At 49.6% G+C, this 16,323-nt stretch overlaps 1 protein-coding gene across 1 annotated transcript in view; it reads left to right on the top strand.

Annotated features, from left to right (window-relative positions):
• RCC2 (regulator of chromosome condensation 2) overlaps positions 1–6,544 on the top strand; it is a 29,988-nt gene extending 23,444 nt beyond the window's left edge. The window contains exons 11-12 of the mRNA XM_044668696.1: positions 4,290–4,367; positions 6,178–6,544. Of these exons, the coding sequence (XP_044524631.1) occupies positions 4,290–4,367; positions 6,178–6,285 (186 nt within the window). The 3' untranslated portion in view covers positions 6,286–6,544. The remainder of the gene's footprint in view (positions 1–4,289; positions 4,368–6,177) is intronic.
• The last annotated feature ends 9,779 nt before the right edge of the window (positions 6,545–16,323 follow it).

The raw sequence follows: 16,323 nt of genomic DNA, 5'->3' as shown, positions 1-16,323 counted from the left end.
TAATCTATATCCAAATATATAGATGCACACATGCACATGCATATCCATAAGCATCTCTGTAGATGTGTAGCTGTGCTGCTGATGTCCGGGCAAATGCAGTTCCCAGTCACATCAATATGCCTTCCTCAGCGCTTGGCTTTGGTCGCCTCCCCCGGCCCAGGACGGAGGAGCTCTGTGCACCGGGGCTCCTCATGAGCATCCTCAGTCCTGGACTTCTTTCCTGTCCCTTCCTGCGTGTTCTCCTTCCCCTCCATTGTCTCCAGCAGGGATTCTCCCTCCCCCGTTCTGCCCAGGAGCCCAGTGATTTCTGCAGTGCCTGTTTGCTTCAANTATATAAGTGGGGGAGGCCAAGTAAGTAGCTCAGTGAATTGAGAGCCAAAGCCTTGGACACTGAGGTTCTGGGTTCAAGTTTGACTTCAGACACCTCCTAAGCTGTCACTTAACCCCCATTGCCCAGCCCATACCCTTCTGCCTTATACTCAATACACAGAATTGATTTTACAATGGCAAGAAGGTGTTTTTTTGTTTTGTTGGTTTTTTAAAGAGAGATAGACATAGCGATGGAGGGGAAGGAAATTGAAGGCAGTCATTGGAATCAGTTTAAGTTCCCAAATGTATTTCCAGATCTTGTCTACCTGCTGTGCCTGTCTAATAGCTGTAGCTATGCGTATACGTGCAATATAGAGCTCTATATATAATCTATATCCAAATATATAGATGCACACATGCACATGCATATCCATAAGCATCTCTGTAGATGTGTAGCTGTGCTGCTGATGTCCGGGCAAATGCAGTTCCCAGTCACATCAATATGCCTTCCTCAGTGCTTGGCTTTGGTCGCCTCCCCCGGCCCAGGACGGAGGAGCTCTGTGCACCGGGGCTCCTCATGAGCATCCTCAGTCCTGGACTTCTTTCCTGTCCCTTCCTGCGTGTTCTCCTTCCCCTCCATTGTCTCCAGCAGGGATTCTCCCTCCCCCGTTCTGCCCAGGAGCCCAGTGATTTCTGCAGTGCCTGTTTGCTTCAATCTCCACCCCACCCCCCTCCTTCCTTCCTAACCAGACTCTCCCACCGATCTGTGCTAATGCTGGCCTTGCACACTTCTGTCCCAGCCCGTGTCCTTCGCCTTCTCGCAGCCCCAAAGCCAACCATCTCTGGTGTCTGGATTTCTCACAATACAGCTCGCAGTTCCACCCCTCCTAGGATGCACCCATTACTTAATCCTTTCTTGAAAAAGTCCTGAGCTTCACAAATGCCATATAAATGGAGCACTTCCACATATATTGTGGAATAAAAGTTAGCACTTGTTAGCACCATGAAACTGTAAATCTCTAGTACCAACCTTGCTTTATAGCTTAAGTTCAGTATCTTACTCTTAACAACCTGTTGTCTGTGCCTTCTTTTGGCTTCTCTCTTCCTCCTTTCTCCCCTCCCTCTCTCCTCTCTCTCTTCCTCCCTTTCTTTCTCTCCCTCCCTTCCTCTTCCTCTGTCTGTCTATCTTTCTCCCTCTGTTCCTCCCTTCCTTTTCCTCTTTTCCTCTCTCTGTCTCTCTCTGTCGCTCTTTCTCTCCCTCTTCCTTCCTCTCTCCTCTCTCTCTTCCTTCTCTCTTTCTCTCCCTCTTCCTCTCTTTCTCTTTCTCCCCATTCCCCCATCTCTCACATTCTCAATCTCTTCCTCCCTATCTCTAACATCCTCTCCTCCAAGATCTTTGCCACAAATAGGAAGAGTCAAGCAAAATAAGTGCCTAGATTGGCCGCGTCCAAAGGCCATCTGGAAGGGGTGACCTTTCTTCCCTTTCTCGTTATTCCATTGGTCATCATTCTTACATCTTTCAAGTCGCTTTTCTTTTTGTTGTTACATTAGAAATTTGTCTCCTGGTTCTAATCATTTCACTATTAATTTGTGCTTAGCACAAATTGTGCCGTTCTATTTATATACCGTAACTTGTTCCTCTTTCCCAATGAACAGACACTCCCTTAGCCTCTACTTCTTGTTGACATTACATAAAGAGGGCATACTTTTATGCATATGCGGATCTTTTCCCTCTTTTAAGGGGGGCCGCCCCCCCAGTAGTGGTTATTGCGGGGTTCGTAGTGTTCATAGCTTCGTAGTTTTAGGCATCGGTTTCTAATTGCTTTCCAGAATGACTGTACTGACCCCATTTCAGCCACAGAGCCCTTTTCCTTCATGATTTCTGATATTTGTCTTAAACCCTTACCTTCTGCCTTAGAATTGATGCTGCGTGTGTCCGTTCCAAGGTGGGAGCACGGTGGAGTTCAGTGCCTCGCTAGGGGGCAGAAATGTCCATGCCCAGTGCCCCCCCCCCCTCCCCCCAAACTCTGAGCCGCTTCGTTGACCCCTACAGGGCCGCCCTGTGTCTCTCTTGAATTTGCCATTTTGCTATTTGGGCATCTTTTCAGTTTGATGTTAACAGCCTTAATTCTACATTGTCTGCTGACATTTAGGCATTAATCAATATATTAACTTTAACATGTACATATTTACATAATTGTGATAGACAATTGATACCACAAACAGAAGCGATATAAAGCCAATATAGAATGCTTCATAGATAGGGCCGAGTCGCTTCATGCCTGTAGGTTTTGTCTCCTCCCGGTGTCCTGGAAGGCGTTCTGGATCTGAGGTTGGGGAGCCTCCCTTTGCACCCCAGGATAGTGTCAGGCTGGCCCTCACATTTGACAGCCGTTGGAGTGCCGGCCCTGGGAGCGAGTGAGCCGTGTGATTCAGGGCAAGTTACTCCCCTCTCTGTGCCCTGCTTGTGCCTTCTGTGATACGGGAGCATCTCCTGCCACCTGCACGCCCCCTTTCCGCCTCTTAGCCGCCGTCCTGTGGTTTCTTACCCAGCGAGGGCGCCCCTTCCGGGCCAGAGAGGAGGCTGCCTCGGACCCCCGCCCAGGAGGATGGGAGCTCTTCTCCAGGTCGGCCCCTTCCCTGCGCAGAGTGTGTGTGGTCGGACATCTGCGTGGCTGCGTGCTCCCCGCCTCTGCCGGGAACGCGCTCCTTCGCCTCGGACGCTCGGACGGGCGCGGGTGGCAAATCGCCCGACCCGCTCGAGCCTCGGTTTTCTGCTCAAGGAAGGGGTGGTTTTAGGCAGCCTCCTAACGCGGGGGTGGCGGGCTGGTCCCAGGGCTGGGAGAGAGCCCCCACCAGGGCTCCGGGAGGCCTCCATTCTTGAGAAGTGCTTGTTGTCTGTCTCTCTGTCTGTCTGATCTGCCTTTGGTCTTGCCCCGAGAACTTTCGGGCTTCCCTTTGGCTTCGGCATCCGCCTTTTGGATCCTTCCCGGTCTGCGGCAGGAGCTCCGCCTCCGGAGGCACCCTGCTCAGAGCCTCCTTCCCCTTCTGGGGGCAGAGGCGGCCCCGGGGGTCTCCCTCCCCCTCCCCGTCACACAGACCCCCCAGGGGGAGCTCAGAGGAGCAGCCTTCGCATGGGGAGCGGCACGGGCCGGGGAGGAGAAACAGACGGCATGGCAGAGCTTCTGCTTCCCCAGAATCCGGGGTCTGGGGCTGGGCAGGCCGGTGGCCGGCCCTGAAGGAGCAGCACAGATTATGGGGGTGATGCGGGGCCCGAAGGACAGGCGTGGCCGAGGAGCTGCCTCGCCCCGCGGGGCCCCCGCCTGACCCGGGGGCTCCTCGGAGGAGAGGCCGCGGGTGATGGCCGTGGCCTTTGGGCACAGAGAGCTCGGACGGGTCACTGTTGTGGGGTTGGGTGGAGCGGCGACCCCGGCCTGGTGGCTCTACAAGTCTCACAGGGAGGTGCTGGGCCCTGGGAAGGCGGACTGGTTGTGGGGGAGACAGACGGACAGACTGACCGGTGGCAGAGCATGTTAGGACGCGTGAAGGTCTCCAGGGCAGGTTCTCCTTGTTGCACTTTTGGGTCGGGTCCCCCTAAATCCTTCCCAGGGTCGCAGATGGGCCTCTTCCCCAGGCCGGGACAGTCTGACGTCCCCCGATGTCGCTGAGGGTTGGGGGGTGAGTCTCCCCCAAATTAGAACCTGTTCTATGTATGCCGTGTCTGCTTCAGGGCTGGACGGGACGCGCCGGGCCTTCTTTTCACCACAGGGGTCCTTCCTTTAAGACTATTTATGGGGCGCCCGAGCACGGAAGGCCTTGAAAGCCTTTTGATGCTGCTTTTCAGCTGGAGAAATGCCCCCCCTTTGCCCAGGCGCCCCTGTGTCCGGGCGGCCGTGGCGTTTCTCCCCACAGAGCTGGGCCAGCAGCCTCTCCCCACCGCGGGGCCTCACGACGCTCCTCTGTCCTTTTTGCCTCTCCAGGGCTACGGCGATCACAAGCCCAAGTCTTCCACCGCGGCCCAGGAGGTGAAGACCTTGGACGGCATTTACACAGAGCAGGTGAGCCCAGGGGAGGGCGGGCGCTGCTGTCATGGCCTCTCTGTGAATGGAGCCCCCCAGAGAGGGAAAGCCGGGAGGCCGGCCCAAGAGGGGAGGCCTGTGAGCCCTGCAGGCAGCGGCCTCCTTCGTGTGGGCTGGGCATGAGGCCAGAAATCGGGAAGAGCTGGGTTCAGATCTTACCTCGGACCCAAGCTTGTGACCCTGGTCAAGTCCCTTCCTCTCAGATCCGGCCTCCTTTTTCTCTTACGCTTGTTGGGCTTCTTGTGTCCCTGCAGGCTGTAGATTCTTTCGATCTTGTGCACCAACTTGACTTTTATGGGGAAAGTTCCAAGCTTTGAGTCCAGGCTCTCCTGGGTGCCTCCGGGGTCCGGTCCTGCTCTGGGGCGGCTGGCCAGGACCGGGCGCTGCCCGGGCACCCCGCGGCATCCTAGGAGCTGCCTTGGCCTCCCCCTCCCCAGGCCCCAGCAGATGGGCTGGAATGGGGAGAAGGCGAGGGGCAGGTCGTTGTGTCCGGCTCCCCCGGCACGCAGGGAAGGTTCCTGGAAGCGGGTGTCCTCCTGGCCTCCGTCTGCAGCTCCCTTCTTAGGCCGCCTGGCTGCCGGGAGAAGCTGCTCAGAAGGAAGCTTCTGTGTTGGGGGCTCCCCGCGTGGGCCATGCCTGGAGATCTGCTCGGGGACTCTGCTCTCAGGGCTCGCCCCCGGGCCGAGGTCACCCCAATAGTTCCCTCTTTTTTTTATACCTCATCTTCTGTCTTAGATCAGTCCTTTGCCCCAAAGCGGCAGAGGCTAGGCCATGGGGGTGAAGTGACTTGGCCAGGGTCACACAGCCAGGAAAGGTCTTAGGGCCAGATGTAAACCCAGGACCTCCCATCTCTGGCTACTGAGTGAGCCACTAGCCACCCCCTCTTGCATCTTTATGTACCAGCAGTGGATGGATTTAATCACCCTGGCTCCCTGGGCTTGAATGCTTGTTTCTTCTTTTTTTAATAGGATAATTGATTTAAGGGTTCCCCCCACCCCCACAAAAAAAGAAAAGCCGAAAGGCAAAGGGACCCCAAGCCCCCTCATTTTGCACGTAAGGCCCCCGACATAAAGAGCAGAAGCCCGGATGTTGGTCCACATCCCAAATTGTTGGGAATTAGACCTGGAAAGTCGGGAAACCAGCCTTCCTCTGAACCTCGAACTGCCTGAGCGTAGAGCCGAGGCCAGGGGCCATGCGGGCGGCGGGGAGCCTCTGCTGACTTAGCCGGAAAGGGGATGCTCGGAGCCTCCACGCCCGCCTGGTCATCCTGCCCGGCGGCCCCTCGCCCTCTGCGGACCAGACCCGGAGGCCGTTCCCTTAAGCCCGGCCATGGCCCTCCCGTTATTTGTACCCCCGTGCGGGGGCTGGTCTTTGGGTCCTAGAGCTAGAAATGGGCAAAGAGGCCTTGGAGGGGCTGCAGGAGAAAGGAGGGCCGCGGCGGAGCCCTTGGTGTAGGCCCTCGTCCAGCGCCCGGAGGACCCCTCTGGGCCTCGGTTTCCCCATCTTGGGTTAGCCGTACTCAGAGGTCCTTTTCCGCTCTCCATCCACAGTCTTAGTCCAGCCTCTTCCACTTTATTTAAGTGAAGGAGTTGCAGTTGCAGAAGACTTGCTCAAGGCTGCCCCGAGAGCTTTTTGAAGCTACCCTGGAGATCCTCGGAGCCGTGGGCTTTGGGCGCTAGGGAGCACCTAAATGAGAAGCACGACGACTGCCCCTTCTGAGAGGGGGAGCCGCTGCCTCCCGGAGGGAGGGTCCCGTCTCTGCTCACCTGGCGCCATCCTCTCTCCTCAGGTCGCCATGGGCTACTCACACTCTCTGGTGATCGCCAGGGACGAGAGCGAGACTGAGAAAGAAAAGCTAAAAAAGCTCCCGGAGTACAATCCGCGCACCCTCTCCTGATGCCGCGCAGCCAGGCTGCCGCGGGCTCTGCAGGCCACTCCATGTGCACTGGGACACAAAGAAGGCGGATGAGAAGAAGAGGCGACACGGCGAAAAGGTGGCCGAAGCTCCTGTTTGTTAGTCTTCCCGAGGTTCCGTTTTATAAGCAAATTCAACGTTTACTACCTTTTTACTGTACGATTTCCAAAGCGTTTCTCGCTCCCTTTCTCTCTTTCTTCCCTCCCCCATCCCAAATGTTTAATTAAAATATTTGCTCGTAGTTGACGAGTTAGCATTCCTATGAAAATGGCAGGAACTTTTGAGCCTTGGTTTGGGTTTATTTTAATTTGTTGGTTTGTTTTGGGTGGGAAGGGAGGGGAAGCGTTGCTTTTTTTTTGTCCATTTATATACATATATTTTTTTTTTTTTTGCTTCATTTCCTTTGTATTTTTCCAAGAGTCCTTTCCTTATTGTGTTGACTTGTGTGATTGAAGATGGGGGGACAGAATCTCAGACTGGTGGGGATCACCTCTATCCTTGGAGGTCAAGGGGACTTGGTGAAAACATTTCATCCAAGGGCTGATTTTGTCCTTGGGAACAACTATCTTGGCATTAGATGGTTTTGAGTGTTGCCCTTTTCCAGCTTTTATTCTTGACCCTTTTAGGAGAGTCGAGGGGAATTGGCCATGCACTTCCCTAACCAGCTCTCTGATCTCCTTCAGTCTGTCTCTGTCTCTCTCTCTCTCTCTCTGTCTCTCTCTCTCTCTCTCTCTGTCTCTCTCTCTGTCTCTCTCTCTGTCTCTCTCTCTCTCTCTCATACAGGGAGCTTTTTAAGATCTATGTATATCCATCCATTTGTCCCTTTACTTCTGATCAAAACCAATGAATAAGGACAGACTCCCATGTCAGGCTTATCCCCAGCCCTTCCCCTAAGAGATTTCCCATGGAGCGCCAGTTATCCTCAAGGCAGGGATTCTCTGTTTGTCTGTCTGTCTGTCTGAGAGGCAAGGGGGTTCATTCTTTTCTCTTGGAAGTTTCAGCTTTATGGGATCCCTCGGTGTGAGCAAGGTCTGCTCACAAATAATTTTCCCCGGAGATTGGTCTGCTGGCAGTGCAGAGGGAATCCATTAGGGATGGATCAAGCTTTTGTGCCTTTGTCGGTGAATCTGGGCTTTCTGTGCTGTTTTCGTTTGTTTGTTTCTGAGCAGTCCAGACTGAGTCCTGGGACCTGGTGCTTCAAGGTAGATTTTGCTTAGCTCCAAATGGTGCCAATGGCTGAAAACCCTTCTAGCATGTCAGAACAGTCCCTGCCTCTTGGCCTCAGGTTTTCTCCTCTTGCCAGCCCCCTGCTATCCCATGTTGGGAGGGGAAAAAAAAGTGGTGCCTTTCTACAGACCCCTGTTCTCATCCCACCCAATTGACATAGAAAGTCTTCCTCCAGCTCAGGTGGCACAGCCAGTGGAGCTCAGGCAGGTTCTGTCCAGAGTGCTGAAGTGGGCGGACACGGACAGGGACACCGACATTGGGAAAGCAAATTTCCTGGGGTCTTTTCTATGCTATTGTTACCAGTTGTGGATTCTCTTCAAATGTTAAAAAATGCCAAAAATGTAATCCTCTTCAAGTTGTCTTGTTTTTTCCCTTCTCTGGGCACCCTGTAAAATGACCTCTCCCTTTGCTGGATGCAAAGTTAAGTGCTTTGGACTTCCTTTGGGTCAGAAATGGCCCTAGGGGCTCCTACATGACAAATGCCATAGAAAAATCTTTTCTCCTCTGAGAGAGAGAGCTGCCTTTATCCATTCATCTTAGCTGTGAGCTGATCTTGTTTCACAAGGAGACCAGGGGAGATTTTCTGGGGGTGGCACACCTCTGGCCATCTGAGAATCTCACGCCCTGCTCTTGCTCTGAACTTGGTTGTTGGTTGAACCAATGAGACCCAATGCAAGTTTCATCCCGGGGTGGGGGAAAGACTGAGACCCCCTAGGCCTTGGAGGAAGTGTGCCTGAGACAGGGGGAACCTTGCTTCTTTTTCTCACACGTTCACTCGGGTTCTGCTTATGAGAAACTAAAGTTGGATTTATTGGGAGCTTGTTGGGGTTATAGGGGTGGGGGACAGAAAGGAAGGGACATTCATTGAACAGAAACCCATAATCCTTGGCGGATAGGGGAGGTTGAGGGGTGGTGGGTGGTATGTTTTAATCTCAATCAACTAAGGGTGCAAATACAAAGCAAATCTCCTAATTTCTGGTCATGATACCCCATGATGCCAAAGGGACTGAAGCCAGAAAATAATGGGTGGGGCATGGCAAGACCTTTTGGAATGTCTGTTTCTCTACCCCCTTCTTCTATTTCTGTATTATGAAATAAGAATTTCCTAATTAGTTTAAAAAAAAAAGCCCTTTTAGAGATTTGGGGGTGGGTGGGGGAATAAAACCAAACTGTCCTGTACACCTTTTGTTTTTCTGGGTCCCGGGACTTTCTGAAGAGAGACAGAAAGTGACCCAAGATCCGTCAGAAATCATGTTTTCCAGTGGATGTCCCCTTCCCTTCCTCCCCCAAGAGCCTGCTGCCAGGAGGCTTTGAATGCAGAGGGTGGAATGGGGTAGGCTTGGGAAGAGAAGCTTCCTTGTTTAGTGCTGTAATTTGTCTTTTTTATATATATATTTCTTGGAGTAAATGTTTTAAATAAATGACATCACTGTTTACTCCTTTCTGGCTCTTTGCTTTGTTATTCAGCAGAAGTCCAGCTAGAGCAGGAGTTCTTAACCTGGAGTCTGAGCTGGCATTTACAGATATCTTCGGAGCTCTCTCAGTGTGAGAGGTTTCCTCCAGAGCTCCAGACACATTGGGAGCAGCCCTAGCCTTCGTCACACTCCTGAGGGAGTCCATGACCAGCCCACACAAAAGAAGTGGAAGAACCCAAGTCTTGGCCTCTTCTGCCTTCATCTCCTCCAGGTGCCCCAACTGGCCTGAATGCCAGCCTTCGTGGTGGGGTCAGTCCACGAGCAAAAGGGCCGATTCCTTCAGAGCCTCTCTGGAGACAGATTGTCTCCCTGGGTTACAGCAAGATTCCTGGAAAGGTTAAGGACTAGGTGGGGCCCGGAGCGGTGGGTTGGAGCCAAGGCCAGGTAGAGGACTGGGATGCACAAGTCACCTGGAGGGCATCCAGAGGGCCACTTACTTCTGTACACTTAAGCCTCTTGGAATGTGTAAAATGTAATGTGCAAATTCCATAAAGGAGAAGGTAACCCTTAGGAAAGTTCTGTTCTCTTGTAGGCTCAGAATGTTAGAGCTACGGAGCATAGGCTGTTAGAACTCTGAGATCTTAAACCAATGTCAGAACCATGGGAGACCTTAGAACCCAGAATGTCAGAGCTGGGAGAGACCTTAGAACAGAGAATGTCAGAGCTGGGAGAGAGCTTAGAACCCAGAATGTCAGGGCAGAGAGGATCCTTAGAACCCAGAATGTCAGAGCTGGGAGAGAGCCTAGAACAGAGAATGTCATAGCTGGGAGAGACCTTAGAACAGAGAATGTCAGAGCTGGGAGAGATCTTAGAACAGAGAATGTCAGCTTGGAGAGAGCTTAGAATAGAGAATGTCAGAGCTGGGAGAGACCTTAGAACACAGAATGTCAGAGCTGGGAGAGAGCTTAGAACAGAGAATGTCAGAGCTGGGAGGGAGCTTAGAACAGGGAATGTCAGAGCTGGGAGAGAACTTAGAACAGGGAATGTCAGAGCTGGGAGAGATCTTAGAACAGAGAATGTCAGAGCTGGGAGGGGATGTAAAATGTCACCTCTGGGAGCAATTGTCCAGCCGTTTTCTTTTTTTGCACTGAGAGTGTGGGCCATTAACCCAAGGTTAGTTTCATAGTCAGGGCTTGGCCTCTGATTGTCTTGGCCCAGTATTGAACCACACTGAGTTGGCATCTGAGATTTTTCTATCCTTACAAAACAGAGGGCAGGGGGAGGTCCACTTCTGAGCCCCTCCCTGGCAGCTGCAGATTGTGTCCCAGGATTTTTGGAGATGAAAAGGGGCAGAGTTGCTCCTGGAATGTACCCAGCAAGGGGGCTGACTCTCACATTTGGCCAGGGGAACAAACTCCATCCTTGGGTTGGCTTTTGTTTATTAGAAAGTTTTTCTTGCAATTGACTTTCAATCTGTCTCCACTACACATCAATCTTTGTTTTGCTCTTTGGAGCTAAATTGAACAAGCCCAAAGGCCCCTCATGCCCTTTGCATAGCTGAAGAGAGTCCCTTGGGCAATTGGCCCCCTCTCACCACCACTCTACCTCCCCAGTCTTCTTCAGACTAAACATTCTCAATTCTTTTTAAACCCTCACCTTTCAGCTTAGAATCAATCCTGGGTATTGGTTCCAATGCAGAAGAGCTGCAAGGGGTAGGCAGTGGTCTTACAGCTAAGAAATATCTGAGGTGAGATTTGAACCCAGGACCTGATTCTAGGCCTGGTGCTTTAACCATCTAACCGCCTTATTATGTTTTCAGTCTTCCCTCCTGCTCCCAACTCCTTGGCCCAGTCAATGTGCCCTTGCCCCCACCTCCTGACTCCAGACATTTTCATGGAAGGTTCTCCCTGCCTGGGATTCTCTTTATCTCTAGCTTCTGATTCCTGATACTAGAAATCTCTTTCTACATGCCCTTTAATGCTAGGAGATTTCTGCCTTAATTATCTTCCATGTATCTTATCTTAGGTGTCTCCATTAGGCTGTTATCATCCTCCCATCCCCCTGGAAGAGTAGCTCTACCCTTTGGCTTCTCTTATCTCTTTTTTAAAATCCTTCTTCTGAGCTGCCCCTTAGCCTCCACCCATTCTCAGCTTTTACCTCTCTCTAGGAGCAGACCAGGCCACCTATAGGAAGCTCTTGGTGGTGGGCTCTGATTTACACTTTTCTGTCTTCCCAGCATATCACCGTTTGCCTTCATCCTGGAAGATGACCGAAATGGTATCCCTCTGCCAGGTTCAATATTATTGGTCTGATTCAGACACACTGATGTATCAATAAATGCTGAATATTTGCCTTTGCTCCCTCTCTGTACCTTTAAAAACATTGAAGTTGGCTGGTGAGTTCTCTGTAGGGCCATATTAATTGAACAATAACTATTTAATAAATGGGAGTTAGTGCAGAGAACAATGCTAAGAGCTGGAGGAGGCAAAAGGATCGGGGAAGTCAATGTCCTGAGTTTAAATTGACTTGGTGGGAAATGGGCCACAAGATGGCGCTAGACATCCAGTCATTAATGGGAATGGTGTCACCAACTCTAGTGGGCCCATTCAATGGGGCTTGGGAGCTACATTGACCAGCAGAGGGAGGCCATCATGAATAGATCATCAACAATGACTTGAGCAGAAATTCTCTCCTGACAGAAAAAAGTCCCATATTCAGCCACAGTTTGAAATTTACAATTAAAAAAAAAAAACAATAAAATTTTAAAAATAATATAAATTTAAGAAATATTTTTAAAATTAAAAAAATACTAATAACAATGTTCTTAACCTGGCCAGTGCTCCTTAGCCTGCTGCCATTTTGTTATTCTATGATTCTCAGCCTCCGTTGCCTCGTCTGGAAAATAGTGAGCTTGTACCTTCCTTGTCTTTCTCATAAGATGATTATAAAGATGTGACATTTGCATTCAGTTTTCTAAGTGCCTCCCAGCTTGGATATTCTGTGTCCTAAGATTCCTCCCAGCTTGGACATTGTGTGCACATCATGAAGGGTCTTTTCTTCTCTGTCTTAATATTCTAATTCCTTAGAATTAATCATTCACTTTTTAAAGCTCCTTCTCTGACCGGCTGGCCAGTCAGAGAGTAGATAGGTTGCATGGAGGATTTTTAACCACTTGGATGGTAAGATAGAGAAGGACCTAGAGGGCATGGACCAATGGTCTCTGTTTCCTCTATGATAAAGGATGTATACCTCCTTGGGTCAGAACTAGGAATAATGGATCCACTTGGAGCCTCGTGTAAAGGTAAATTTTAATTCTAAGTGTGACGGTGCAATGAGCTACCTTGTCAGACAGTGAATTTCCCATCACTGAAAGTGTTCCAGGTGAGGCTGGAATGCCTCGTTTATTTGTAGAATTGAACATGGTCCAAATTCCCTCCTTTCCCAGAGCTCTCTAGGGAAGGGGAGCGACCTGCCCCAGGGAGCTGCTAAGAGATCCAGCGTTCAGGCCCCACATTCTTTGACTCCAGAGCCAGTGAGCTTCTTTCCAGAAGACATGCTTATCTGATACATTTATCCTGGGACTTTGAACAAACAGCTGTCAGCTTCAGTTTCTTCTACTATAAAATGGAATTAAGAAATACTCTAGTTCCTTATTCGTAGAGAATACTGGGCAACATTTTGTAAACCTTACAGCATTCTAAAAATGAAAGGATGTTATCGTCATCATTATCCTCTTCCTCCTCCTCTTCCTCCTCTCTGAAGGATCTGAGAAATCAGAGGGTCCCAGTGAGGTTGATAAAGACCCAATTATTTCAGCATGACCCAGAGCAGCCAGGACTCAGCCTTCCTGGTCAGCATCCTTGGTACCACCATAGTCACAGTTGCAAAGAAGAGTCACACTGGTATTGCCTGTAGGTGACTGATCCTAAGAGTTTCTTTCTGCTGGCAGGTTCTGGCATGCTAAAGTCGTTTCTACAAGCTCTTTACAGTTTTCCCTTTGAAATGTCTCTCCAATACATTTTACCACCTTCATCCTGATGGAGAAGAACTATTGGGTGTTGGGTGGAAAGACTCCTGCTGGCTATGAAGATAAGAGTATGACCTGGTTTGAATTCGATTGCTTGTGGCAAACTCGGTCCTGTCACTTCCCTTTTTTGGACCTCTGTTTCCTTGGTCAGCCCCTTGGGAGGGGCTGGATTTGATGATTTGTAAGGTCTTTCCTGACTCCCAAGTCAGAAGTGTCAGGAACCTTGGGAGAGTGGACCTAGGCTTACTAGACCAGAAGGAACCTACAAGCTGTATGATGAACTCCTAAGCCCTCAGTGGAAAACCAAATCAGAGCTCTGACTTTACAGGGAAGGAGAATTCTAAGGAATGCAAGACAATTCTGATGAGTCTGCTCATTAACATAGATACCCAAAGAGCCCCGATTTGGGGCCTGGCTCACACAGGAGAGAATCTCCCACAATGGGACACCTTGACTTCACGGGTGGGGAAAGGAGGGGAGATCGTTGGCTGAGACATTCTTGTCTACCTTGAATGCTGAGCCTTCTTATTATACTAAGGAAGAATAAGCCACCTTCTTGTGTGCCCAGGTGTCTGCGTAGGCTAGACTCCAGCAGGCACAATTGATGTGGGATGGGGCTTCTCCAATGGAGGGATGGAGGGGACCATCTTGTGGGAGCTGGCCTCACCCAGGATGCTGACTGCTACTTCCTTTTGGCCTTGTTATGGTCTCGGCATCTTTCCACATGTGCAATAGCAGGGTCCTCTCAATTGTCTCCTACTGGTCTCCAAGATGACTCAGCTCTTCATGGTTCACTCTAGAGGCATGACTAAAAGTCTAGTTGAGTCCCAGGTCTCCTGGTTACTTGCTGTGTGTACTTGAGCTAGTTTCTTCTCTGGTCCTTCATTTTCTCATCTATTAAATGCAGTGCAGGTAAGTCATATAACCTTTGCCTTCCTTTATCTGTAAGATGGAGGTGATAATAGCTCCTTCCTCTAAAGGAATATTTGTAAAATAAGTAGATAAGATAAAAATAGATGGTCAGGCTAGATGGCATTTAGGGTTCTCTCTAGTCCTGGCATTTAATCAACCAGTAAGCATTTACCTGCATGCAAAGCTTGGAGGGATGGGAAGGCAGGCTAAAACAATCCCTTTTCTGAAGGATCTTACATTGTTAATAGGGGACACAACAGGCATATAGATAATGTATACACAACTGAAGCAGCCAGTAACATAGGACATAGAGCTTTGGACTTGAAAGGGTTAAAAAAAATAAATGTTGGACTAAATATAAGAGAATCTATATTCTCTAAAATAAATATATCTCAAGTCAAATGGCTAGCAGTATTCATAAAATAGAAGGAAAGAGTGAAAGTAGAGAAAATGAGAAAGAGAGTAGAGAAGGTATCTATCCTATCACACTAGATAATTATTCTGGCCGGCCTTGTTCGAATCAGGCAGGGCTTGTTAACTCTCCACCAGAGGACCTTGGGTCAGAAGGGCTGGTGGTGAATAAAGCAAGGGTTCCAGCCACAAGGCCTCCTCTAAGACAGGGTGCCTCTCCAGAAGCTAGTCCCTCCAAGAGCCAGGAAAGGAGTCGACCTTTTTCACTCACCCACGTGGTAGTCCAAAGAGAAGATCCAAGAGCAGTCTTACCAGAAGCTGTCAGAGGTCCCAAGCCGGAGCTCCTCCAAGGCCAAGTTCAAAGGAGAAAGATCTGGTCACAGGAAGTTGCAACTACTTTTTAAAACCTTTTTTGCATCATTTCCTGTACCTTCCTTCCACTTTATGTGGACCAATTGCAGTTTTAGAATTTTCTTAGGATTTCCCTAGGGGGCAGTCAGTTGTTTATGAGTTGTTACCCAGATTAGCACAGTGGATTGCAGACCTCCCCCAATTTAAGCATAAAGTGTGGGTGTATACATGCTTCTAGTGATTAAATCTAAAAGCAGGTAGGGGAGAGTTAATGCCATCTTCACAGACTTCAAATCAGGAACTCCTCAGTTTGAACTCTTGTCCCAGAAATGTATTAGTTCGGTGAACCTGGGCAAAGTACCAATCTCTCCTCGGATACTTACTGGCTGTGACCTTGGGCAAGTCATGTCAATATTTGCCTCAGTTTTCCCATCTGTAAAATGAGCCAGAGAAGGAAATGGCAAACCATTCCAGGATCTTTGGCAAGAAAAGTCATAGTCAGACATGTCTAAAAAAATGAACAAAGTCACAACCTCAACCTCAGACTCCCCATCTGTAACATGAAGGGGTTAGACTTGATGGCCATGATCTTAATTCAAAATTGTGTTGGGAGGGAAGGAGGGCACCAACAGCTGGGGTTGGGAGTGGGGAGGGTAGATCAGGAGGCTTCAGGTAGAAGGAAGGTACTTGAGCTGAATTTTGAAGGAAATGGAATTCCAAGAGGAAGATGAAGAGAGGAGGAAGAGTATTTTAGGTATGTAGGATAACTAGAGCAACAGCTTGCTGATGGGAGATGGAGTACCATATGGAATGAGCAGCAACCAAGCCAGTATGTTAGTGCCATCTTCAGACTAACTTCCCGCCATATAGTCAAATTGCCTGATAGGCTGCCATTACATGTTTGTTTCCATTGGGTCAAGGGGACTATGAGCTTTCTTAAATCTCAATTTCTTCATCTGTAAAATGTGTCTTTTGGACTAGATGATTTCTAAGGTCTCTGCTAGCTCTGTCTAATGATCCTGTGACCCTGGACAAGTCTCTTTCCCTCTTGGTCTCAGTTTTGTCTGAATAATGAAGGGATTGGACCAGATGGGAATGAAGGTCCCCACCAGCTATATCTCTGTGATCTATAATCAGAATCCAGCCCCACTGTGTGACCCAGGCTTTCCCACCCCTCTTGGTCTGGGTTTTGAACCTTTCACCAAGTAGGACATGTGAGAAAACTGGTCAAGAATCAGAATCAGTACCAGATAATCATTGACTTAGAGCTGATAGGGACTGGTGAGTTCAGTGGATAGAGAGCCAGACTTGAAGTCAAGAGGAGCTGGGTTCAGATCTACATTTTACAAAGAAGGAAACTGAGGCCCCGATTCCTTCTGGAACTCACCTCAAATCACACAGCACGCACGTGGGGAAACTACCATTATTTTAGAATCCGTTAGCTAGCGCTGGACCTGGAGTCAGGAAGGCCCAAGTTCAAATCCAGCCTTAGATCATTTCCTAACTGTGTGGCCCAGAGCAATTCACTTAATCTCTGTCTAATAATTATGAGAGCATTTATATAGCAAATACTATGCGCCAAGGATAGTGAAATAGCCCATTTGCTCCTCATAACTCAGGAAGGGCAACTAGGTGGCACGGTGGATAGAGCATTGGCACTGGAGTTCGGAGGACCTG

Source organism: Gracilinanus agilis, chromosome 3 (genome assembly GCF_016433145.1).
Source record: "Gracilinanus agilis isolate LMUSP501 chromosome 3, AgileGrace, whole genome shotgun sequence".
NCBI lineage: Eukaryota > Metazoa > Chordata > Mammalia > Didelphimorphia > Didelphidae > Gracilinanus > Gracilinanus agilis.
This window is presented reverse-complemented; position numbering and strand designations above follow the sequence as displayed.